This window comes from Chanos chanos, chromosome 9 (assembly GCF_902362185.1).
Source record: "Chanos chanos chromosome 9, fChaCha1.1, whole genome shotgun sequence".
Lineage (NCBI taxonomy): Eukaryota > Metazoa > Chordata > Actinopteri > Gonorynchiformes > Chanidae > Chanos > Chanos chanos.
This window is the reverse complement of record NC_044503.1, coordinates 17,627,760-17,653,603: the sequence shown is the minus strand read 5'-3', so window position 1 is coordinate 17,653,603 and position 25,844 is coordinate 17,627,760. Positions and strand designations below refer to the sequence as shown.

At 44.4% G+C, this 25,844-nt stretch overlaps 1 protein-coding gene across 1 annotated transcript; it reads left to right on the top strand.

The window, feature by feature from the left end:
- On the top strand, positions 1 to 22,822 carry LOC115821443 (proline-rich transmembrane protein 3). The gene is made up of 4 exons (XM_030785270.1): positions 1 to 369; positions 16,623 to 17,367; positions 17,537 to 17,821; positions 20,823 to 22,822. The coding sequence occupies exons 1-4, from the start codon at positions 1 to 3 to the stop codon at positions 22,820 to 22,822; spliced, it is 3,399 nt and encodes a 1,132-aa protein (XP_030641130.1).
- The last annotated feature ends 3,022 nt before the right edge of the window (positions 22,823 to 25,844 follow it).

Here is a 25,844-nt window from a genome sequence, read left to right as displayed (position 1 = left end):
ATGAACTGGATCACGGCTGGCAGGGATCACAGGTGTACTCAGCAGGACCTGAAGAGAGGGATGAACTGGATCACGGCTGGCAGGGATCACAGGTGTACTCAGCAGGACCTGAAGAGTGGGATGAACTGGATCACGGCTGGCAGGGATCACAGGTGTACTCAGCAGGACCTGAAGAGAGGGATGAACTGGATCACGGCTGGCAGGGATCACAGGTGTACTCAGCAGGACCTGAAGAGAGGGATGAACTGGATCACGGCTGGCAGGGATCACAGGTGTACTCAGCAGGACCTGAAGAGAGGGATGAACTGGATCACGGCTGGCAGGGATCACAGGTGTACTCAGCAGGACCTGAAGAGAGGGATGAACTGGGTCAGGTGGGCTGGGTCTCAGGGAGGATCCACCCCACTGGAAGGAGAAAAAAAGAGAGAAAAGGAAACCATCAGTGATTTATTAAAGAATGAAGGTGTGTGAGTTGCACGCTTAACTGAGTGAGATATGGGACTCCAGCAGGCCTAGCGAGGGCAGCATAACTAAAATGGGGAGTCAGACGATGACACAGCGGGTTCTCTGAGACGCCAGCACCCCACCAAGACTGAGTCAATTATCAGGGGAGATCTCATGTGATGGAACATTCACAGTACTGACAGTGCAATTCACCAATAAACTCAGATAAACTCAATATCGCTCAATAACCCAAGAGGTCATTTAGCCGTAGGCTTGACCAAAAAGTTATTTCTTTAACCTGAACTTAAAAAATACGAGAACTGGTAGATCACAATATAGGACTCCTGAGCTCAAATGTAGTTCTAGGGAGAACTCAAGCAGTGGTTTTGGTGAGAATTTAGTTCTGGTGAGAACTCGAGCAGCTGCATTTTGAACCAGCTGGAGTCTGTTCAATGACTCTGAGCGACATCTAGCAAACAGGGAATTGCAAAAGCCTAGCCAAGAACTAATAAATGAATTAATGAATTAACTTTTTTGCATCCTGATGGGAGATCAGTTTTTAAGCTTAGTAATGTTTCTCAAGTGGAAAAGAGCTTGTGTAGATGTGTCTCTAATGTGAGAATTATATTAAAGATCAGCATCACTGGTAACAACTGAGTCTTTAACAGATGTCACAGGCACAATGGAAAAACTAGCAAGTTTGAGTGTGCCGTCAGTTACCCTAATTGTAGTACCTTAAAACTGAGGAACAGTACTTCTGTCTTTTCAGAATTTAACAGGAGAAAAATAACAAGTCATCTGATTTATAATTTCCTGTTAAACTGTTTTATACTGGAGAACTGAGAGATTTCATCTGGTTTGACTGATATATACAAGTGTGTGTCATCACCATAATGAAAGTTAAGAGCATGTTTGCATATAATTTCACCAAGAGGTGGCATATTCAGTGAGAAAAGCAGCGGTCCAAGCACTGAGCCTTGAGGAACACCATATTTTACTTGAGTGCACTCAGAGGACTTGGCATTTTTTGTGAACAAACTGGTAATGGTCAGTTAGATAGAATCTAAACCAGGGGGCTTCCCAGCCTGTTTAGCAGCATATCATGAACTATAGTATCAAAAGTCACACTTAAATCTAAGAACACAAGCAAAGACATGCCACCCTGCTCTGGTGAGGAATATGTTGTTCAAGAACAGTTTCTGTGCTGTGGTGTGATCTAAAGCCTGTTTAAATAACTTAATAAATAAATATTATTTCACTACAAGAATGAATGTCACTGAATGGCCACGGTCTTCTTTGAAGAAGAAACAAAAGGAAGATTTGAAATCAGCCTGTAGCTGGACAGATCATTTGGATCAAGATCTAATTTATCTTTAAGAGGTTTAATAACAGCCCCTTAAAGCACTCTGGGTATGTGTTCAAGGCTTAAGGATTAATTAACCATGTGTAACAGTGGTTTGCTAATTGATAGTAAGAGTTTTTAAAATAGGTTTGTCAGGATAGGATCAAGGATATACATTGAAGACTGAAGGCTTAGAGAATGTGATCAATGCACTAAATTAAAAAGCACATAAAGTCATTGCTGCTGCTGCCCATTGAAATAAGAGGCTCAGCTGTCATCTATTTCTGTGTTGTTTTTGAGATTGTATCAAATAAGATAGGATAGTTCTCATCATTTTCAGTCAAATCAGACAGATATGACAGCCTAGTTGTAGTAAGTGGTTGATTGTACTCTAAGACATTTTCTTTACAAGGAAAATGAAATACCTCCAATTTAGTCACTCACTGAATCTGTTTGAGCTTTTGTGTCTGTTTAAGGGCTTGAATCTGGTTAGTATACCAGGGCTGATACCTCTTCTCCCTAACTCCTTTCTTCCCATGCAATACCACCATATCCAGGGTATCATGTGAGGTAACGTTTCAGCCTTGACTCACCTGTTCAAGAGAATTAGACGGCTCTGTTATAGATAGGAAAGACTCAGGAGCTTGTGAAAGAAGTCAGTCGCTGTGGATGGAGTAATAGTGCCACCAGTACAATGTTTGGGAGCTGATACATCAAGAGATGTAGATACTATTCCATAGGTGACAATGTAGTAATCAGAGAAAACAAGGGTCTGAAGATTATGCTTTAGGAAGATACCATGTCTTAAAACTGAATCTAGAGTATGACGGTGTAGGCTGCAGCATGTGCTTTCTTACCCCCAAAAAATCGAGAAGCAAAGGCTATTCTCAGGGTGTCACTTTTACCATCTACATGCATATAAAAGTCTCCAACAACTACTGCCTTATCAGTGCTATCACTCAGGTCGGACAAGAAGGCTATAAACCCCCTGTAAGAATACAGTCAAGGGTCATTTACTCACTACTTCCTGTTTAACATTATATATCTCATCATGAAATTCTTCTGTTCTCAGCTACTTGAGCAGAATCTAAACTAACATGTCACATATACTGCATATCATAAAAATATTATATTTCATTTCTATATTCTGTATGTACTGATGAATAATTGTTCAGTATTATGAAAGTATATTTTATAAATGTATTTATATTGTATGAATGTATACTTAAGATGCAGAGCTATATCAATAAGGACGGTATTAAAGACAGTGGACTTGAGAAGTCACTCTATGCAGTGATTGTCAGAGATCAGAGGTTGATTGCACTCTATCAGTGCAATATCTGGAGTTGTTTATTAACAGTAAGAGAAGAAGCTGAGAGCAGATACAATGTAAAAGCTCACCATGGACACACACAGACAGACGGCCATTTACTCTGGCCTGAGGCCATAAGAGAGCAGTCCTCTTGCAGGCAGAGAAAGACCCATTGTCCCCAGCCCATTTAAAGGGATTTTTCTCCCCGTGTGTATAGAGGAGTTCTTCTCTTACACTGGTATTGAACAGTTAATTTCTCTTCTCACTCTACCTCTGCCTTATGAGGAACTAACACATCTCATCTCCCTCTCTTTCTCTCTCTCTCTCTCTCTCTCTCTCTCTCTCTCTCATCCCCTCATTCCTTCTCTCTCTCCCTCCCTATATATATATATATATATATATATATATATATATATATATCTTCTCCCCTCTCTTTGTGAATCTCTCTCTCTCTCGCTCTCTCTCTTTCTCTCTCTCTTTCTCTCTCATCCTCCATTTTCCAAAGCAGATGGCATCTCCTGTTTCACTCAGGCAGACAGAGAGATGGCTGCCTGCTGTAGTGTGACTCACTGGCTCCTTCTGGGTGCTCTCAGGCTCGTCAGCTAAATGGTCCCCAATGAGCAGCCAGATTAGCCTAATCTCGTTAACCCAGACAGGAATAACGTAGCGTGCTGTAAACGCATCACACGCAGACACACACACACACACAAACACAAACACAGACACACAAGAAGAATTTGACACACAGACACACCAGTACGTATACACAGCAGACACAAATAGCTCTTCATTTGAAAAAGTGGAACACCCAGCTTTCCTGCCTTTGGCCTGATGATTATGACCTAAGCAATGACCTTGACAACGCCTTCCTCAGAGCTTTCCTCAAAACTTCTTACACTGTGCCCCATGAATTCTTACGGCACTGCTGTGGTTGTCATTGATTGGGGTTAGATTCTCTTGATTGGGGATATGCCCTGGCCACTGTCAAATATCCTCTCAGACTTGATTTGGGTCGAGGGGCCATATCATGTAGTAGTCAGCATCTTGAAATTCTCAGTGTGGGTCAGAAAAAATTACCCATCATTCATGAGTCTGAATGTATATAATCACAGCCAAGGACTGTGGAATACGTAATCAAATGGATGTTGGTAATAGGGTAGAACATTTACACCTCCAAAATATGTTAATATTTTAGGATACAAACACAAACATGAACACATACACACACGCATACACACTATGAAAAGTTTCAATCTATGTATGCAAAGTGCGTGTATGAAAAGCTTCACACACACACACACATACACACACACACACACACAATCACACACACACACACACACACACACACATAAAGCTCTGCTCAATTACAGAAGATTGGCATAAAACTCTCTATCACTCAGATTGAGGATAGAGACAGGGCTACTGAAAGCTGACCACCATACGCCCTAGACACACACACACACACACCCAGAAAGAGAGAGAGAGAGAGAGAGAGAGACAATACTGCCCTTGTTGTCTTCCTCTGCGTAATACTGCCCTTTCTTTGTCTCTCTCTTTATCAATGGCAATCAGTGAGGCAGGAAAACTTCACAAATTCCTCCTTTTTTTCTTCACACACACACACACACACACACAAATATATGTGCGCTCATGCAGGCACGCACACACACACACACACACACACACACACACACACACACACACACACATACACACGCACATACGCATGCACACATACACACACACACACACACACACACACACACACACACACACACACACACACATACACAAACACATACAGAATCAAGTGGAGACATTACCCAGTTTGGTTTCTTTGTCCTACATCATGTTTGGCTTCATTAGTCTCAGAGTATTGTGTTTTATGCACTGAATTCCCATAATGCCCCATTCATACACTCCCTGTTTGTCCCAGCCTTTCTCTTTCCCTCTGTTCCTCCTCTCTGTGCTGGCTCACTAATGGTGCAATGATAATGGCCCAATCCTTATGAATAAATCGCTTACCTCAGCGCCTGTAACAACACAACAGAAGCTTGAAAATTCAACAAGTGCATCTCTCTCTGTGTATATTTGTGTGTGTGTGTGTGTGTGTGTGTGTGTGTGTGTGTGTGTGTGTGTGTGTGTGCGTGTGTGCGCGCGCACATGCATGTGTCCCATTCAGATAGGCAGTATTCTCTCCTAGAGCAGAGTTAATCTGTAATAACATGAGACTACGCAATACAAATGGAGCCTTCGTTCTAATCTGGTCTGGATTAAGCTCTGTGCAGACACAGCCAGTGGACGTGATACTGGGAGGACAGTGGACGTGATACTGCGAGGACAGTGGAGGTGATACTGGGAGGACAGTGGACGTGATACTGGGAGGACAGTGGAGGTGATACTGGGAAGGGATACCAAAGCAGCAGACAATGACACTGCACACAGCGCTGACCCAAGGCAACAGACAATGACACTGCACACAGCGCTGACCCAAGGCAACAGACAATGACACTGCACACAGCGCTGACCCAAGGCAACAGACAATGACACTGCACACAGCGCTGACCCAAAGCAACAGACAATGACACTGCACACAGCGCTGACCCAAGGCAACAGACAATGACACTGCACACAGCGCTGACCCAAGGCAACAGACAATGACACTGCACACAGCGCTGACCCAAGGCAACAGACAATGACACTGCACACAGCGCTGACCCAAGGCAACAGACAATGACAATGCACACAGCGCTGACCCAAGGCAACAGACAATGACACTGCACACAGCGCTGACCCAAGGCAACAGACAATGACACTGCACACAGTGCTGACCCAAGGCAACAGACAATGACACTGCACACAGTGCTGACCCAAGGCAACAGACAATGACACTGCACACAGTGCTGACCCAAGGCAACAGACAATGACACTGCACACAGTGCTGACCCAAGGCAACAGACAATGACACTGCACACAGTGCTGACCCAAGGCAACAGACAATGACAATGCACACAGCGCTGACCCAAAGCAGTAGTGTCTTACGGTAAACTTACAAAAGTACACGTAACTTTAGCAATATTAGATTTGGAGAAAAAGAGAACAAATATCGGGGGCTTATTTGGAAAGAGCCATTAAGTGTTTTAGTGGAGAGTTAATAAATGTTCAATTTCAGAAGTGTTGTACTCTTACAGAGCAGGAATAGGAGGGCAGTTCAGGTCAGACTGTAGCTCAGGTCAGATTGTAGTTGAGGTCAGACTGTAGTTCTCATAAGAGCTCCCTGTGTAGAGTGAACCCAGAGATGCTACTCTGTGTGACTGTGCCACTCCACTGAGGTTAAAATTTTTGTCATCAAAAACAGGTTGCAGGTGACTGCATGATGCAATAAGGTTGTGTCTATTAGTTCCAGAAACGGACTGAAAGTCAAAATATGCTTTTAACTATTTACAGAAAGTTGTGAACTCTGCTTGATGAATAAACTTTCTTTGGATTCAGTTTTCTCTCAAATTTGGAATCTCTATAGTTACTCATAGCCTCTGATCCCCTCGTGTGTGTGTGTGTGTGTGTGTGTGTGTGTGTGTGTGTGTGTGTGTGTGTGTGTGTGTAGAGGGTGGGGGGTGAGCAGTCCTAGTGAGTGAAATGAGGTCACTCCTTGTCCTCCAGTCACAGCATCTTCTCTCACTACAAGCTGCTTAGAATCACTAGCCAACGTAATACGCTTGAAAGTGAGGACTGTTTGCGTGACAGCATCCACAACTCAAAGAATCACCCTGACTGACACACCCATACCACGGAGCACGGCCAATCACCCCTCAGATGCAGCCAGAAATGCTGGAAAAAGTTGAATAAGAATCTTAAACGTAGAATGCACATGTGCACTGTGAGACACTGAATTAACCAGTCACATGGCCCAGTGGCCCATATGGAATTACTGAATTATAGAGGAGTAATGAACGGTAATGTTATAGAGCAGTGATGAAGGGGTAATGTTATAGAACAGTGGTGAGGGCGTAATGTTATAGAACAGTGATGAAGGGGTAATGTTATAGAGCAGTGATGAGGGGGTAATGTTATAGAGCAGTGATGAGGGAGTAATGTTATAGAACAGTGATGAAGGGAGTAATGTTATAGAGCAGTGATGAGGGGGTAATGTTATAGAGCAGTGATGAGGGGTAATGTTATGGAACAGTCGTGAGGGAGTAATGTTATAGAACAGTGATGAGGGGGTAATGTTATAGAGCAGTGATGAAGGGGTAAAGTTATAGAGCAGTGATGAAGGGGTAATGTTATAGAGCAGTGATGAGGGGGTAATGTTATAGAGCAGTGATGAGGGGGTAATGTTATAGAACAGCAATGAGGGGGTAATGTTATAGAGCAGTGATGAGGGGGTAATGTTATAGAACAGTGATGAGGGGGTAATGTTATAGAGCAGTAATGAGGTTAGTAATCTTATAGAGCAGTGATGAAGGGGTAATGCTATAGAACAGTGATGAGGGGGTAATGTTATGGAACAGTCGTGAGGGAGTAATGTTATAGAGCAGTGATGAGGGAGTAATGTTATAGAACAGTGATGAAGGGGTAATGTTATAGAGCAGTGATGAGGGGGTAATGTTATAGAACAGTAATGAGGGGGTAATGTTATAGAACAGTGATGAGGGGGTAATGTTATAGAACAGTAATGAGGGGGTAATGTTATAGAGCAGTGATGAGGGGGTAATGTTATAGAACAGTGATGAGGGGGTAATGTTATAGAACAGTGATGAGGGGGTAATGTTATAGAGCAGTGATGAGGGGGTAATGTTATAGAACAGTGATGAAGGGGTAATGTTATAGAGCAGTGATGAGGGGGTAATGTTATAGAGCAGTGATGAGGGAGTAATGTTATAGAACAGTGATGAAGGGAGTAATGTTATAGAGCAGTGATGAGGGGGTAATGTTATAGAGCAGTGATGAGGGGTAATGTTATGGAACAGTCGTGAGGGAGTAATGTTATAGAACAGTGATGAGGGGGTAATGTTATAGAGCAGTGATGAAGGGGTAAAGTTATAGAGCAGTGATGAAGGGGTAATGTTATAGAGCAGTGATGAGGGGGTAATGTTATAGAGCAGTGATGAGGGGGTAATGTTATAGAACAGCAATGAGGGGGTAATGTTATAGAGCAGTGATGAGGGGGTAATGTTATAGAACAGTGATGAGGGGGTAATGTTATAGAGCAGTAATGAGGTTAGTAATCTTATAGAGCAGTGATGAAGGGGTAATGCTATAGAACAGTGATGAGGGGGTAATGTTATGGAACAGTCGTGAGGGAGTAATGTTATAGAGCAGTGATGAGGGAGTAATGTTATAGAACAGTGATGAAGGGGTAATGTTATAGAGCAGTGATGAGGGGGTAATGTTATAGAACAGTAATGAGGGGGTAATGTTATAGAACAGTGATGAGGGGGTAATGTTATAGAACAGTAATGAGGGGGTAATGTTATAGAGCAGTGATGAGGGGGTAATGTTATAGAACAGTGATGAGGGGGTAATGTTATAGAACAGTGATGAGGGGGTAATGTTATAGAGCAGTGATGAGGGGGTAATGTTATAGAACAGTGATGAAGGGGTAATGTTATAGAGCAGTGATGAGGGGGTAATGTTATAGAACAGTGGTGAGGGGGTAATGTTATAGAACAGTGATGAGGGGGTAATGTTATAGAACAGTGGTGAGGGGGTAATGTTATAGAACAGTGATGAGGGGGTAATGTTATAGAACAGTGATGAGGGGGTAATGTTATAGAACAGTGGTGAGGGGGTAATGTTATAGAACAGTGATGAGGGGGTAATGTTATAGAACAGTAATGAGGGAGTAATGTTATAGAACAGTGATGAGGGGGTAATGTTATAGAACAGTGATGAGGGGGTAATGTTATAGAGCAGTGATGAAGGGGTAATGTTATAGAACAGCAATGAGGGAGTAATGTTATAGAGCAGTGATGAGGGGGTAATGTTATAGAACAGTGATGAGGGGGTAAAGTTATAGAGCAGTGCTGAGGGGGTAATGCTATAGACTACCATGTGTATGTAGGCAACATTTGTGTGCTAATCTGAAAGATTTCGCTCTCTTTCTCTCTATCTCTCTGCTCTCTCTCTCTTTGCATGTTTGTGTGTGTGTGTAAATGTGCAAGGGAGAGAGAGAGAGAGAGAGAGAGTAAGGGTTTAACAGGTAACATTATCCTTTGTTCCTGTGTGACTCACCTGAACACGCCCATGGCTGTGTGTGAGTGTGTGTGTGTGAGTGTGAGAGAGAGAGAGAGAGAGAGAGAGAGAGAGAGATTAGGAAAACTGATTGTGTGTTTGGGTGGGCTTGGTATAAGGAAGAAAGGACTGTTTTTCTTGACTTTCAAATGGAAACAGCCTGTTCGAAGTAACTACAGACGACTAACCCACACACAGGGACGGCCACGAATTCCCATCACATTTAATAAGATAGAATCAGACACGGGAGTAAAAGAGAAAAAGCGAGATCCATACGCACTGTAGAGTGTACACGTCACGCTGTTAATTTTTTCCAAATCAGCGGTAAAATGTAGTAAATAAATCTGAGTCAAGCAGTCAGTCAGGCAGGCAGTGCAGCACCACTGTACCAACATGGTTGTGTAATACTAACCGAGCGGAATCCAAGGAGATCGTGTTGATCCGCATGAGAGAGAGAGAGAGAGAGAGAGAGAGAGAGAGAGAGAGAGAGAGACGAGGGGCGTTCGTTTACAAGTGAGGCCTGGCTTTATCGAACTGTAGAGAAAGGTGGTTTCGAATGGGGAAGACTCTGGCGGCAGAAGACCAGCAGCGATTCGCTAACGGAAGCTTCATGGACAGCGAAGTCATACGATGAAAGCCCAAGTCCGAGCCCTACGGAAAGGTCGTCTCATTGCGGAGGAACTAGAGCCCACATGCAGGTACGACCGCACCGTCTCGGTTACTACGTTTCATATGCATTATATATGAGAAGTGCGTATTCTCTGTGTGTGTGTGTGTGTGTGTGTGTGGTAGCAGTACGGCAGACTATATGTCTTCGTGACGTAGTTATAGGCACCTGCGCGGGTGACTATACTGGAGCAAGCATTCTGCCTTTGAACATGGGCTGCACAGTATATTGTAGCGGTTTAAATGAGCACATCTTTGCTCTTGTGTGAAAGGATTTTCCGTCGTGCAGTAAGCTTGTCCTTGGATCTGAGAATCTGACGCAGTCTGTTATGTAGCTCAAGCTACCGACAACAGGGAAGCGGTTCGTCGCAAACCGCCGCATCGCTGGAACTGACAGCCGTGGATGCTCTAAAGGGCAGCAGGACCTAGACGAGTGATAGACGTCAGCGCTAGATGAAGTGCAGTAAACATACTGAACGACACTAGTTACAGTGGTAAGATCCAAATACAATAATTAACTAATTTGTTGCAGACTACAGTGGTCCACTGACGAAAAGCAACAAGTTGTCGTGGAGAGAGAGAGAGAATTTCAAGTCCACTGAAAGGAATATACCTAATTGTGGGTACGTTCGCTGACACGTCGTTTGTCCACCCGCTGTTGACCTGGAGATACTGGTCAAAGGCAGTGGTGTTCCCAGTCATGGATCCGCGTGTCGCTGACTGACAGGATTATTACAAACTGGTCGGAAACATGCGCCGACGTTCTCCACTCAAAGGATAACAACTAGACCTAAATCAATGTGAGTCAGACATCTGGTTCGCGACGTGGTTTCGTGCTCGCCTTTGTAGTTTTACTATATGAAAGTGAGGGATTTAGAGACCAAGAAAGACCACGTAGAGGAATATTAAATATTATTTGGTGGCACTGATGATATTTGATACCGTCATAACTTTGAGTAATATATCGAAAATCACTACTCATCAAACTTAAAGTATACAGAACTATAAGAGACGTTACAGACAAATTAATCTCACTGAGAGTTCCACAGCCACAGTACTGTAGTCAGTTGGATTTGGCAGTCCATAAGTGTTTAGGCTACTGCCGTGCTTTGGCTGAGTCCATGTAAATTATACTTTGCGCGCTGTTTTTACAGTTTGCCAACCCAGCGCACCTTGCTAGTCACGCTCATTTGTGTTCAGCAGTCAGCAGACTACCTGTGGTGTGTGTGTGTGAATGTGTGTGTGTGTGTGTGCGTGTGTGCGTGTGTGTGTTTGTGTGTGTGCTCATGTGCATTATAGCCCCGAAATTCAGCTCACTTTACTGCTCTGTGTGTGTAAATAGGGAGGGTGATTTTGCAGGTTAAAGAGCTCACATTCTTTACAGTAGTCATAATGAACTTGTGACCTCAGATTTAGGTGGCTGTTTGACAAAGATATCCTACCACACGAAGAGACAGAGGGAGAATAAGGGTGCTACAGAAGATATATGGATGTGAGGAGAGAGAAAATGAGAGAGAGAGAGAGAAAGTTCAGGATCTACTTAACCTAACCTAGGCTGCATGGTAGAGCTATGATTGAGAGGGAAAGAAGGAAAAGGAAAAAAAAGAAAGTAGGGAGGTATGCAGGGAAAACAAAGAGCAGGAGAATGGAAAAAGGGGGAGAGAATGTTGGAGTCAGGTGTGTTTTTGATGGTTTTATTAGTGTGTCATACTTGAGTTAGCACCTCACATGGTACATTATGAAAAACAGAGAACAAATCTGGCAGCAACAGCAGGACAACAGATCTGCCTCCAGTGTGTGTGTATGTGTGTGTGTGTGTCTACGCGTGTGTGTGTGTTTGGAGGTTTGTGTATGTGTGTGTGTGTATGTGTACGGGTATGTGTACGTGTATGTGTCTGTGTGTGTGCATGTGTGGTTGTGTGTGTGTACGTGCGTGTGTGTGTGTGTCTTTGTGTGTTAGTGCCGTGACAGTAGGGCCTATGTTTACATTCCGTTAGGGTTGAATCCTCCGTTCACCATCTCCTCGCTCTCATACCTTCCACAACTTTTATCAGTCTGTCTAGTTCTCACAGGCAGGCTTGCACCCACACACACACACACACACACACACACACACATTACGCAATGCAAGAATACAGACAAATGCATTTGTTGGTCTGCACACCACACACTGGCTCTTGCTTGCTGTTTTTCTTTCTGTTTTTGTCTGTTTTTTGTGCTTTTTTTCTCTCTTTGTCTCACTCACTGTTGCAGTCCCACCCCCTAATCACCTCTGCCCTATATCCCATACAGATGCCTTTTACAAATGTGTTTGAAATCCAGGGGAATGCAGTTATACCTCTGATTTAACTCCAGTACAGCTTAGTGTTGCATACATGCAAACATGCACATGCACTCACACTCACACACACACACATACGCATACACACACATACAAACAAATACGCACATACACACACACAGAAACATACACACATACACACACACACACAGAGGCCAGTATGTTACCACTGAGTCTTGAGTCTTGAGGACAGAACTCTGGTCCCTCTGTCTACAAACAGTCTTCTGTCTTTGCCTGGAAACATTCAGTGAGATTAATGGAAATGTCTGACTATTCTGACTATGGAATCTGTGAGTATGTGTGTATGTGAGAGAGAGAGAGAGAGAGAAAGAGAGAGCGAGAGAGAGAGAGAGAGCTAGCCACTCTAACCCATGAACAAACATTTCTTTCAAAATCTCAGCAGTCTTCAGGGCAGAAATGTAGGCTGCCCGTTTCTGGTGGTCATATAGAACATGTCTCAGACTGTGTGTGTGTGTGTCTGTGTGTCTGTGTGTCCGTGTGTGTGTTTATGTGGGAGAGTGTGTGTTTTTGGGCCTCTGTGTTTGGAGAAGATGTGGATTGAATCCAAATGGATCAGTGTTTCTATGGAATGTCACTGATCTTTCACTTTTACTTGCTCTCAGAGTATGATGTGGGTTATGTGTTATGTGTTGTATGTTAAGTGATGTATGTAAGTGTGGTACAGTTGGAATGAGAGCAAATTTTTATTTTGTTGACATTGTCAGTGTAATTAAATATTTCAGTTAGGTTGAAAACACCTTTATTATTGTGGCTCAGTGTGTGTGTGTGTCTATGAGTGTGGAACTGTCTTTGTGTGTTTGTGTGTGTTTGTGCCATGATGGCATATGGAGAAAACAACATAAACATCCTTGCTATTATTAGCATTTATGTTATTATGTAATATATCTGCATGTGTGTGTGTGTGTGTGCGCGTGTGTGTGTGTTTATCTGGGGCAAAGATGGCACAGGCAGGGGGTTGACTCAGTGGTGGGTCTTTTAATAAAGGTCCTACCATAATAGCCTTATACCTGCAGGTGCTCTCTTTGTATGTGTGTGTATGTGTGTGTGTGTGCATGAGAGAGAGAGAGAGAGAATTTGTTTAAATGAATACGTTTGTTGAGTGATGATGACAGTGTCTGCCGTAAGATGGGTTCTCTGCCTTAAGGGAAGTGTCAGAACAGATAGCCTGACTTCCCCAGTCATCCACTCTTGTCTTTTCTCTCTCTCTCTCTCTCTCTCTCTCTCTCTCTCTCTCTCTCTCTCTCACACACACACACACACACACACACACACACACACACACACACACACAGAGTAGGAACACCACCTATACAAACTTTTCTATCCACATGGAAGTCTGTTTTTCTCTTTCATTCATGCATTTATCTTTACTCTGTACCTTCCCTGTCTCTGTGTTCTGTTCTGTAGATCTGTAGGTCTTCATGACCTTTATGATGAAGCATACAGTGAAATATGAGCATGTCACCAAGAGAACATGAGAAACAGCCACAGACACTGACAGACGGATGAAGGTGTAGAGATAGAAAAGACAGATAAGGATAGAGGGAAATGAGTCAACCTGGAACGAGTCCACACACTCTACACATTCTTTCTTTCTTTCTTTCTTTCTTTCTTTCTTTCTTTCTTTCTTTCTTTCTTTCTTTCTTTCTTTCTTTCTTTTATTTGTTCATTCTCTCCCTCTCTCTCTCTCTCTCTCTCTCTCTCTTCGGGAGGCCTTTTGGAGGTTGGTTACAGGGTATGAGATGAAAGTACAAATATGGCAAATTGTTGAATGAATTTGATAGTTGATGGTGAAGGCCTGCCACTCTTCCTCCAGCTGTTTAACAGAGGTCATTGATGGTGAGGCACCTACCTAATCATGGCAACAGTTCGTAAGCTGACTGTGAGAGGAGCACCCATGGGATGATGGGTAGTTGGACATTCCAAAGTTGGAAAAAAAACCTTGGAAAAAAAAAACATATTCCCTATGTAAATGTTATGCTGGAGGGTGGAATGTGGCAATGTAGTTTACTGAAATAAGATAGTCGTTGTGTAAAAGAGCATCAAATGTCAGGGACTCTTTTTCTTTCTTTCTTTCTTTCTTTCTTTCTTTCTTTCTTTCTCACATATGTGTGTCTTGATATGCTGGAAACTGGCTTGTCTGACCGGCCTTCTCCTTCAGCAGACAGAGTACACACGTTCTGTATTCGGAGACACACGTTCGGATTTGAGTTCTGCATGGCTGCTGGCACTGCACGCTGTACAGAACTGTCTGCCAGACCTACACAGAACATTCAGTACCTCTGATTTTTTTTTCTTCAGAAACCCGTCTGCTGATAATGGACTCCAGACAGCATTATTCTTTAGTTGTTATGATAATTTTATCATCAGCGCTGACCTACCTTAGTGTTCTGGCTCCCTCTCAGGCAAAGGCAGTCAGAGTGTGTTAAGCATTTTATTCGACTGTTTATTGGATAATCGGTTTTCGGGAGTCCTCTGTCTCCACTCACAGTGGGGACTGTGGGGTTATTATGCAATCAAGACATTTCACATTGTATTAATCATGTTTTATTTAGCTTTCAAAAGTCGACAAAAAAACCGTCATTTCTGCAGAAGGTGGCTGAGTGTTTTGTGTGGATGGGTATGCAATCAAACAGAATACTGGTTAGATTCAGGTAACCAGCGCCAGTTTTGACTGGCATTTCGATGAAGCAATGGAGTTTTGAGTTTAAACTAAAGGAGTCTGGTTCTTGGTGAAGTGTTCTGTATGTAAAATGTAAAATGGAAGGCCAAAAAAAAATTATAAAAAATTTAGGTTTTCTACTGATACACAGAAGCAGAAGTTAGACACTCAGATGTTTGTTTGATGGGTCTTGTATATTTATGTATGATGTTTGTCTGAGTTTGTTGATGGGTCTCGTATATTTATGTATGATATTGACATATGGATCTAGAGATAGAGAAGAGAATCTAAGACATAGGCTACATCGTGGTGAAATGGAAGGGAATTTGAGTGAGTCAGAGCAGCGTCTTGTGGGGGTTGGGGGAGGGGCTTTGTGAATGACAGGTGGTCTGCGGTTGGCTTGGGAGGACCGAGTGGAATAGTCACAGTCATATCTGAGGGGTAGAAGCAGCTGTCATCTTCATTTAAACCTTACAGGAAATGTGTCATAGCATTACATTACATTCCATCACCTTAAATCACTGCATCGAGCTCTGGGCTTTCTCTTCCACTTTACCTGTCCCACACATAACTCACCTAAACGTGTGGGAAGCGAAGCCGTCTAGACATTACATGCCACAGATCCAAACATGGCTTTATGGATAACACATAACACAGAACCCAGAACTGGTGAAAAACAAAAGAGGAAATAATGACCACATAAGACCTGTGTGTGTGTGTGTGTGTGTGTGTGTGTGTGTGTGTGTGTGTGAAAGAAAAATAGAGTGAAATAAAGAGGGGGAGAGAGAGAGAGAGAGAGTTTGTGTGTGTGTGTGTGTGTGCGTGGGTACGCGCGTATGTGTGTGTATGTGTTAGAGAGAGAGAGAGAACAAAAGAAAAAAGGAGACTATATGTGCGTTTGTGTATGTGTGTGTGTGTGTGTGTGTGTGCGTGTGTGTGTGTGTGTGTGTGTGTGTGTGTGTGCGCATGCATGCGCGTGTGTGACATACAAATGCACGCGCACGCGCACACACACACACACACACACACACAAACTCTCCCTCTGTCTTTCTCTGTCTCTCTGTCTCTCTCTCGGAAAGAGAGAATCTAAGACTGGATGTGTATTTGTTAATGCCGTGACTGAGCGGGTGCCTTTGATAATGTGACTGACAGATTGTTCTGTCTGAATGGACACTTATAATAATAATTTATAATTTATAATAATAATTTTCAAAGCCATGTTAAGCAGTGTTATTGGGAGAAAAGATTGCATTTATTCGAAAAAGCTGTGACTCTGTGTGTGTGTTTTTTCATGATGAATAGATGCATACAGATATACATGCATGTACACATATACACATACACATGCATGTATTTCCATGTCTCATGAATATTCCTGTGTCTGTCTACAGAGGGAAAATGAAGTGAGAACAGCCAATCACTAAGGAGCTTGCCACTGTGGAGCCAATCAGGGTATCCGAGGATGTTAAAACACGCCCCTCAGGGACAGAGCATCCATATGGCTCCTTTGCTCACTCTCTCACTCTTACTTACACTGATCCCACTAATCACAAGCTCCTCCTCTTCAGATGACCTCAGCTTAACTCCAACTCTGCAGCCAATCACAGAGCAGAGCCATGGCTCTGACAGTCACCGTGGCCACACCCACGTGGCTGTCCAAACACCCGGTCCTGGTTTGGCTGGTGGTACAGTGTCAGTGGAAGTAACGGGGCGTCAGGGGGCCGTGACTCTGCCTGAGGAGGGGTCTACTGTCTCAGGTGGGGATACAGAGGACCAGAACAAGGGTGAAGATGTGCAGGAGACATCTATAAATACCCTACATAGAGACGGGAGATTTAAACCAGCCACTCAGACAGTGTCACCCGGTCCCACGGTCACTAATGGAATGGCCCACTCTCAGCCGGCCACGGTTACCATAGCAACCACAGGACTAAGGAGAGACCCCTCTGGAAAGGGAACCACAAAACCCCAATCCACCAACCACACTCCGGACCATATGGAGTCTCAGGGCGAAATCCCTCCGGCAGTGGGGCCAGAGTCAGTGACAAAGGGACCAGAGAAGTACACTGATTGGTCAGTGCCTAATGTGACAGCTGTAGTGGACACAGTTATCAGTACAATGGCGGTAGGTGCTGAGAGGGCGCAGTACCAGCCGGACATCCAGACTGCCCTTTATGTTCCCAACCGTCAGGCTGGCACTGGGACACACACTAAACCTACTGACAGCCTCGTTATCCAACCATCAGCCAATACCAGGCCCTCAACAAGGTCACCTGACTCTCAACCAGCGCCTGATTGGCAGGGCTCAAACTCCACAGTCAGTGGTGTCAGACATGGACCAGGTGAGAGGGAGATGAGCGGAGATTCATTAGCAGATGATGTGTTTGTATTAGTGTGTGTGTGTGTGTGTGTGTGTGTGTGTGTGTGTGTGTGTGTGCGTGTGTGTGTGTGTGTGTGTGTGAGTGTGCGCGCATGTGTGTGTCATTAATAACTTTGTTTCTCTTTGTTTAGATGGCAAACCAGTTGCTGCCACACTCATTCCAACAGAACTTAAAGAGAGCACACCTCTCATCCCAAGCACAGCCAATGAAAAAGTGAAGACAGCATCAACACAAAGGACCACTCCAAGCCCAACCATTCAACTGTCACCAAGCACAGCACAGCCAAGTGGGTCTCCAACAACCAGGCAGCAGAAGAGGGGCATATGGACAACCCTTAGCACAAGCACACCTCACAGTGAGACCACAGCAACCAGCACAGCTTCTCCCACCACAAAAGACACAGGTTACGGGACAGGTACGGCTCCCAGGAAGTGTGTTACAATGGAAATTCTATTTTTGGCCTTCTATGGAAACAATGGCAGCATTGACGGCGTGTGTGTCTGCTTTTGCCCCAGTGATTTAGAGTGGAACTATTTGGACAGCTGGGTTTTTTTACGGGAAGACTTTGGAAAAAACTCAAAGGTATTAGGGCTTTGAGACAGACAGACACACACACACACACACACAGAGAGAGAGAGAGACAAAGGGAGAATGCGTGGGTGTACATGGGAAAGAGGACAGATTGGAGAGAAAATATGAACAGAAAGGGATGGAAAAATAGTGAGGGAAAAAGGGATGAATGCATGGATGGATAGTGGAGGAGAGGTCCGAGAGCAAGTGAGCGAGGGAAAGTAAAAGAAAAAAGGGAGAGGTACAGTCTACGGAAAGATATTGTTACACAGAAAAGGGGAGAAATTGAAGGAGAGAGGGGGTGCAGAAGGGGTTTGGGGCATGATGAGAACCAGATGGGTGGAGAGGATGAGGACAGAGAAGGAAGAGGAGAAAGAGAAGTGGAGTGGGAGTTGAATTTGCCTCTTTCACTGCATTAGAACAGCCTGTGACCATTTAAAGAACTCTCCTCCAATCAGAAGGCCCCACTGCCGTTTCCTTTGGTTACCACAAAACTCCAGCAGAGCTCCATAGTACATTAAAACTAGTAGGAATAACTGAGTCATGCCAGTCGTATCACTTCAATGTGAGAGAGAAGGGTGTGTCTATGTGTGTGTCAGTCAGTCAGCTAGTGTGTGTGCACACATGTGCATGGACAATTAAGTGTGCTTGGACGCACACGCGAATGTGTGTGTGTCCGTGTGTGTGTATGCGTAAAAAGGACTCCAGCTGTGAAATGCGATAAGAACATCTGGTGAATGTCCTGTTGTGAAGGAGAAGGGTCTACAGGAAGTGGAACACATGGTACCACAAGTGTTTGGTGTGTTATTGGTGTGGACGTAGGTTAGTGTGAGAGATTCTACAGGGGCTGTGTGTGTGTGTGAGAGAGTGAGTGTGTGTATGTGTTTTGAATACAGACAGCTTATGTTGTATATTTTACTCATTATTAATTTCTCTACCTTTGTAATTGATGTGGTGCCAGTTCTTTTTAGGTGGACATTTCCTAGAGCTCCCTGTTACATGGTCTTGTTTTGGTTTAGGTTTGAGGGAAGACTTTGGGTGACAGAACAACCTTTTCTTTTCTTTAGTGTGTGGGTGTACACTGAATAATCAGGGCACCGTTGTCATAGTGACACAGTCTCTAGGCCTTGAGATCAACTAGGACTCCATGCTGGGTTAGATTACGTTATGTTACGCAACATCTGATATTTCAATTTCTCTTACACACACACACACACACACACACGCACATGCACATTCATGTTTAAATTCACAAACACATATGTACTTGTAGACATGACAAAGGACAATGCTCTAAATGAAGTGTATATCAATCATATTATTATACATTATGATGGGAGTTTTATCCATGGTCACTGATCTGAAGAAATGTTACTGCTCTGAGTGTGTGTGTGTGTGTATATGTGTGTGTGTGTCTGTATGTGTGTGTGTGTGTGTGTGTGTTTATGTGTGTGGGTTGGAGGTGGAGTGTACGAAAGGTGGCAATGATATTTACTGGTCATGATCTGCTGAGATGTTATTACTGTGATGAAGTTCAGTGGGTTTGATAAAGTTCTATCATTGTCACAGTTATTCTGAATGTGTTAAAGTTAATGGTTAATGCTGCTTTATCATACTACAGGCACGAAAACCATAACCACGGTGCTGTGCAACCATTCAGAGCCACTGTAATAAAGCTGAAATAGCGTTACTATTGCAATAATAAAAAGACCTGTTATTCAGCATTAGAGGGATACTGTGGTGAAACAGCTAATATGACACAGTGCTGTGAGACAGAGTGTTAATGTTTGTGAGCTAAGGTTCAGTAGGATAGGGATGAATCTTCAGTTTGTGCTGTTATTATAGAGCAGCCAGACCTGGACAAGCTTCAGGTAACCCACTGCCTCCCCCTGGTGGTACAGACACAGATTTTCTCTCTCTCTCTCTCTCTCTCTCTCTCTGTCTCAGTGGAGCACACTTCACCACAGTTTACTTCACTGACATGACTGTTTCAGGAACACAACACGGTCCAAATAACAGTGATAATATGGAACATTTATAACATTAGTTGACATACATGGTCACGTGAACATCCTTTTTGTTCCTGTCCCTTCATTACACCAAACATATATTTAGTGTAATGATACTAATACACTTAGTATCGTAAGCATATGAATATACTTATAAATGAAGTAGATAAACAACATAAGATCACATTATGAATAGAACATAGATCTAAAAAAATGTCAATGTTATATTTCTAGTTCAGATTAGGTTTTTGAGTTTTTGGTCTGGGACCTTGGCACTCTCTTTCTCTCTCTCTCTCTCTCTCTCTCTCTCTCTCTCTCTCTCTCTCTCTCTCTCTCTCTCTCTCTGACTCTGTCTGATGTATCTGTGAAGTGTCTTGTCTCCCACACACTGAGACCATAACAATTACAAATGTAGTGAAATAAGTAATGAGTAAAATGTAAAGCATGAGCTGTCTGTATTCAAAACACACACATACACACACACATACACACATTATTTGCCAGTATGCAACCCACTTAGCTTGTCTAACATTCAAATCATGCACACTATCCTCACAGTCAGTGCTGTGGGAAGAAACTGCATTATCTATGTTTGACTCTAAAATTTTCATTTTAGAGATTTTAATTTATGAAGCTCAAACCTAGAGACCAATCTCCCATATGGAACACACACACACACACACACACACATACACACACACATTTGGGGATAAAAAGATACTAATAACATTAGATTTGTAGCTCAGGTTTGGTGATCTTACCCATCTTGCGTGCTCTCTCTCTCTCTCTCTCTCTCTCCCCCTCTCTCACTCTCTCTCTCTCTCTCTCTGTCTCTAGGTTTTGTCAACCTGACCAGTTCTAAACCTCTTTTGCCAAATGGGCGGGGCCGCATGGAACTACCAGGGAATAACGGAAAGCATGTAGACAAGGAGTCGTCATTATCGCTAGGTTACGTCCCCTCTGAGTCCCTGGACCGAACCCCTTCCTCTCCGGCCCTACCCTCTGACCCCTGCCCCCCAGGCTCAGGCCCTTGTGTCGCCCCTAATGACTTTACCCCCATTAATGGGAGCGTCCTGGTGTGGGCTGACCTCAGTCGCACACTGTCTTTTGCCTGGGAGCTCCACGTTTTCGGCTCTGCTGCCCTTTTCCTCCTCCTCACTGCTGGCTCTGCTCTGGGCCTGTTCCTGGCTCCCAGCACCGACTGCCCCCACCGAGGAGCCCTGGCCATCGCCAACAGCCTCCTGCTTCTTACCGGAGTTCTGCGGTCCGTCCACTTCCTGCTCGACCCCTACGGGACACGACTCTTCCTGCCGCCACCCGTCGTTACGGCACTTTACACTCTCCCTCTGCCGCTGTTGCTATGGGCGCAAGCAGCCGTGGTGCTGTTGGTGCTGCAGGGGGCTGGCGTGACCGTTCTAACGCCCACCCTGGAGCAGCCCCCTCTGCTGGCGGTGCTGGCAGTACTACACTGCACACTGCTGCTGGCGGTCGACCTCCTGTCGCCGGCTCTCTCACCCGCTGTGCCCGTTGTCCTGCAGAGTCTTACCCTCACAGCTGGCCTGGTGCTGTGCCTGGGGTATCTCTGCCTGGTACTGCCACGCCTCACCAAAACACAGCCCCCCCGACGGGGCGGGGCTGACAAGGCTCTGGGAGGAGCCAAGCTACGTCTGTTGGCTCGTGTGTTGGCGGTCTGCTCCCTGCTGGGGGCGCTTTGCTGCCTGCTTCATGCTCATGCTTGTTTGTGGCTGTATGGGCTGCTTGGGAACTGGAGGAGGTTCAGCTGGGCCTGGTGGTTGGGTCAGTTCTGGGCCCGGCTGCTGGAGCTGGCCTGGTCATTCTGCTTGCTGCTGCTCTCCTCCTGGGTTTTCTGGAGGCCACGAGGTGGACCAGCTGGAAATGGGCAGGGATCAATGGGACAGGGCGGGACTACACTGGGTGACCTTCCGTCCCCCTGTCAGTCAGCCGGCTCCTCCCACAGACACACGTGCTGGGCCAAGATTGTGCAGAGCCTGAGGGGGCGGCCACATAGGAAGTCGGACAGTAACGGGCTGGGAGGAGCCAACAGTGGTAGTGTGACAGGTGAGCTGCCCAATAACTGGGCAGGACAGGAGCGCTCTGGGGCTGACATCAGCAAGAGCCTGATTCGAAACCGTGACCCGCCCAAGGAGAGCAACCGTGGGCGTAACCAGAGGGCCAACCCTGAGGGTTCCATGGGTTCGTTGCTAAGGCTGCAGACGCTGGGTCTTCCCCCACACCGTTCGCTGAGTGGCAGCTTGGACCAGGATAAAGAGTCCGCCCTTTCGCTCTACGACTTCGACCTCCGACCCCCATCGCCCATCGACCTGAGCCGCAGCATCGACAACGCCCTCCACCGCGAGCACCTCTTCAGAGGCAGCCTGTTCCGCCCCCTCGGACCCCCGTCCCCCCCACCCTCCCCGACGCCCTGGCTACGTCGGAACAGCGACCCCCAACTCACCCTAACCTCAGCGAGCAGCGACGAGCACACGCTGCTGACGGAGTCCTCAGCCGCGCTGGACCGCTCCATCCCCAGCGCTGTGCCCAGTCGACAGGTGACTGCCCCACCCACCCCGACTCATCAGGGCCCCCGCTGGACCCCCGGAGCACCCGTGCCTTCCTCCCTCTCCTGCCCCGTCTCTCTCCAGCCTTCCCCAAATTCCCATGGAACCACACTCACACCCAGCATGGACGACACGCGACCGTTCCTCACCCCAGACACGGAGGGGGCGGGGTCACAACAAGGGTGTGGGCGGCGCTACCTGAAGGTGGCCCGTCAGGACGACACGGCCAGTGTCAGCAGTGACATTATTGACCTGTGAAGTCAGTTATGTGGACATGACCTGTGAACTGTTGTTAGATATCTCTCGAGTCACAGGACATTGAAAATGAAATGAAATTAAGCGAGCAGGGAGGGAGGTGATAGGGCATGCTTTTATAATGACCACAGCTCAAGCAAACAGTCTCACTGTTTGGATCCAAAGTCCAAGGACTTAAACTCCGTCCGTCAAACGGAAAAAAAAAAAATTTGACATGAGCTACAAATTGTAGGGAATGCAGTGTACCTGGTCATATTTCCTCAGCTGGATTAATACAGGCATGAAAACACTAGACACACCCATTGCACTCAGTACCTGCACTCTCTCTCAAACCAACCATTGTATTTACCACACCACAGGAGGGAACAAGGCATTAAATAGGCACAGATCACATGCTTGACATGTGGATACAAAACTAGTCTGCGTGTGTGAGGGAGTACGCACATTGCTCAATACGTGTGAGATAGTATGTAAAGCAGTGGTGTGTGTGAGATAGCATGTAAAGCAGTGGTGTGTGTGAGATAGTATGTAAAGCAGTGGTGTGTGTGAGATAGTATGTAAAGCAGTGGTGTGTGTGAGATAGTATGTAAAGCAGTGGTGTGTGTGAGATAGCATGTAAAGCAGTGGTGTGTATGAGATAGTATGTAAAGCAGTGGTGTGTGTGAGAGAGTTTGCATGCTACTCCGTGTGTGTAAGTCAGAGTACACACTGCAATGACCAGCACGTTCATTCACAGTGAAGTTTACTATGGCCAGTTCAGATAAAACAGGTATTTACCAAAAACAATGTCAGTAGTATAAATCTGTTTGAACATTAATGAACGCGTTATCTGAGAACTACAGTTATGCATACTCTTACTTTGAGTAGAGATCTTCCAGTGTTGTCGTGTTCACTCTGACCGTAATCAATACGCATTACAATATGTATCACAGCAACCGTCGCCATGGCCGTCTCATTAAGATGTCATTCTGAAGAATCTTGTGTTTTCTGTGACAGTATCTGTAATGTGCCCTAAAAAAACGTGCAGTGTTTGATTTTGCTGTTGTGTTAATGTTGTTATGTCATTACATTTCAATATTTGTGCCAATGTATGGTTACCTCTTTTTGAAGATTTGTATATTCGTCATTGTAACCTACATTTTTAAACCCAGGAGTGTGCTGGTGGATAACCTGACCCATAACACATCTAGGTAACCCTCTCTCCATCGTCAGCCCAAAGCCATGCCTCACCCTCTTTCATATGAGATCACAGCCCCCGGCTGGTTTTGTGATGGCTGTTCATGTCAGTTTCCTCACTTTTGGTTGTTACAGGAACATTGCTCTAGATCTAGCATACACATAAGAACCCAAAGTGCTGGTCTCTCTGTCTTTCAAACCTGGTGAGAGATTTGTCAGAGGTGAGAGGATCTGACAAGTGCATGAGAGTCGCCAACCTACAGTCTGAGCCCAGTTTCCAGCAGTACAGAGAGTCAGAGAACAGAAATAATAACAACAACAACAACAACAATAATAATTAAAAAACAACAAACAATAACAATGATATTAATCTAAAATTGTAAGCATTCAGAGAACATTTGAATATCAGCATTAATGTTGAGTTTTGTGAATTCTGTGTATGTTTTATTGGTCTGTTTAGACAAATTAAAACTATATTTTGTAGTCCAGTGTTTCATTTCTCCAGTGAAGTACTGCGTACAAGTGCTTTGTAATTTTTGTTTTTTTTTCCTGTTTTGTTTTGTTTCCTGCAAGTTTAAAAATGTCTATAAATGTCTATTTAATATATCTATAAATTCTACAGCTCTTAAAAGGGAAGGATGGAGGTCACTGTAAACTGTGGACAGTGTCCAGCTGAATGAGAGCTGTAAGAACTGGACTACGCAAAATACTTTTACCTTTTACATTTTACTGACTTTAGCTGACTATGACATATATACAGCACAGCCACCGGCACAGACACACACAATGCTCTTGGAATCACTGAACAGAAAAGATTTTGAAAATGCAATAAAAGTCTATGTGTAACATAAAAGACAATGTAAATACTGCTATTTTTGATGTTTTGTACATACAGATCTATTTCAGAAGTACATGAAAACTACATGATTTGGAAGAATGACAATCTATTGGATGCATTTTTGAAGGACAGTGATTAAGGGTTTTACAGTGAAATAGACATACAGTTATCCTGCTGTTACTATAGGAACAGCAGAATGACTCAGATGACTGACAGCCATCTCTTCAGTGTTCCCACAGATGATGCCAGTAAACACACAAAACCAGTGAGGAGCATTTCAATGCACAGAGCTCTAAACTATATTTAGATCATATTTTTCACTCTATGATACATATTGCCTCATTCCTCTCCGAGTCAAGGTCTTTGTGTTTGACATAATTATCATCACTCCAGCCGAGGAGTTGATCTTCCCTCTTAATCTTCACAAGTTTTGAGACTGAATGTGGTTGTAAGAAAAATTAAAGTCTGTCTAAAATATGTTTGCACTTTGCTGTCATAATGCTTTCAGAGGTAACCAGCTGAAAATGTGCTTTAATGCTGAGAGGGCAGATGTTTTGCTCCAGAGTTACGAAAGCATTTTTTTAAAAATTCCCCGTCCAGTGGAACACAGGGCTTTTCAGGAAGCTTTCTTGTTCTGATCAGTCCGAGGGGAAAACGAAAAATTCTTTTTATTTTTTCTAGACATGAGAAGGTTTGTTTTGTTTTTGGGTTTTTTGCATTTGACGTATTGAACATTAGCAGACATAAATTTGCTTTCAGACAATCCACTCAGCTGTTGGTGCGTAACTTGTCTTTATTGTGAGGGGCGTGTCCCTGTGACAGTTCTGAGAGTGCCTGTGTTGTTTTGGTTATCTGAAGCATTCTGTGCCATAGACCAGTAGTCCTCCAGATTTACGTTATCATACCTTTAAGGCAGACGCAGGGCAATCAGAAGTGCAGCGTTTTCAGTGTGAAATCTGTTAAATCTGTTTTTCCTCTGTGTGGATGTATTTTTTGTGCTGGTGCATCACA

Excerpts from the sequence above, each read along its gene's own strand:
- LOC115821443 (XM_030785270.1), top strand. The coding sequence starts at position 1 with ATGAACTGGATCACGGCTGGCAGGGATCACAGGTGTACTCAGCAGGAC. Across the intron at positions 370-16,622 it reads TGAAGAGAGGGATGAACTGG|CCAATCACAGAGCAGAGCCA; the intron begins GTCAGGTGGGCT and ends CCAACTCTGCAG. Across the intron at positions 17,822-20,822 it reads AGACACAGGTTACGGGACAG|GTTTTGTCAACCTGACCAGT; the intron begins GTACGGCTCCCA and ends CTCTGTCTCTAG.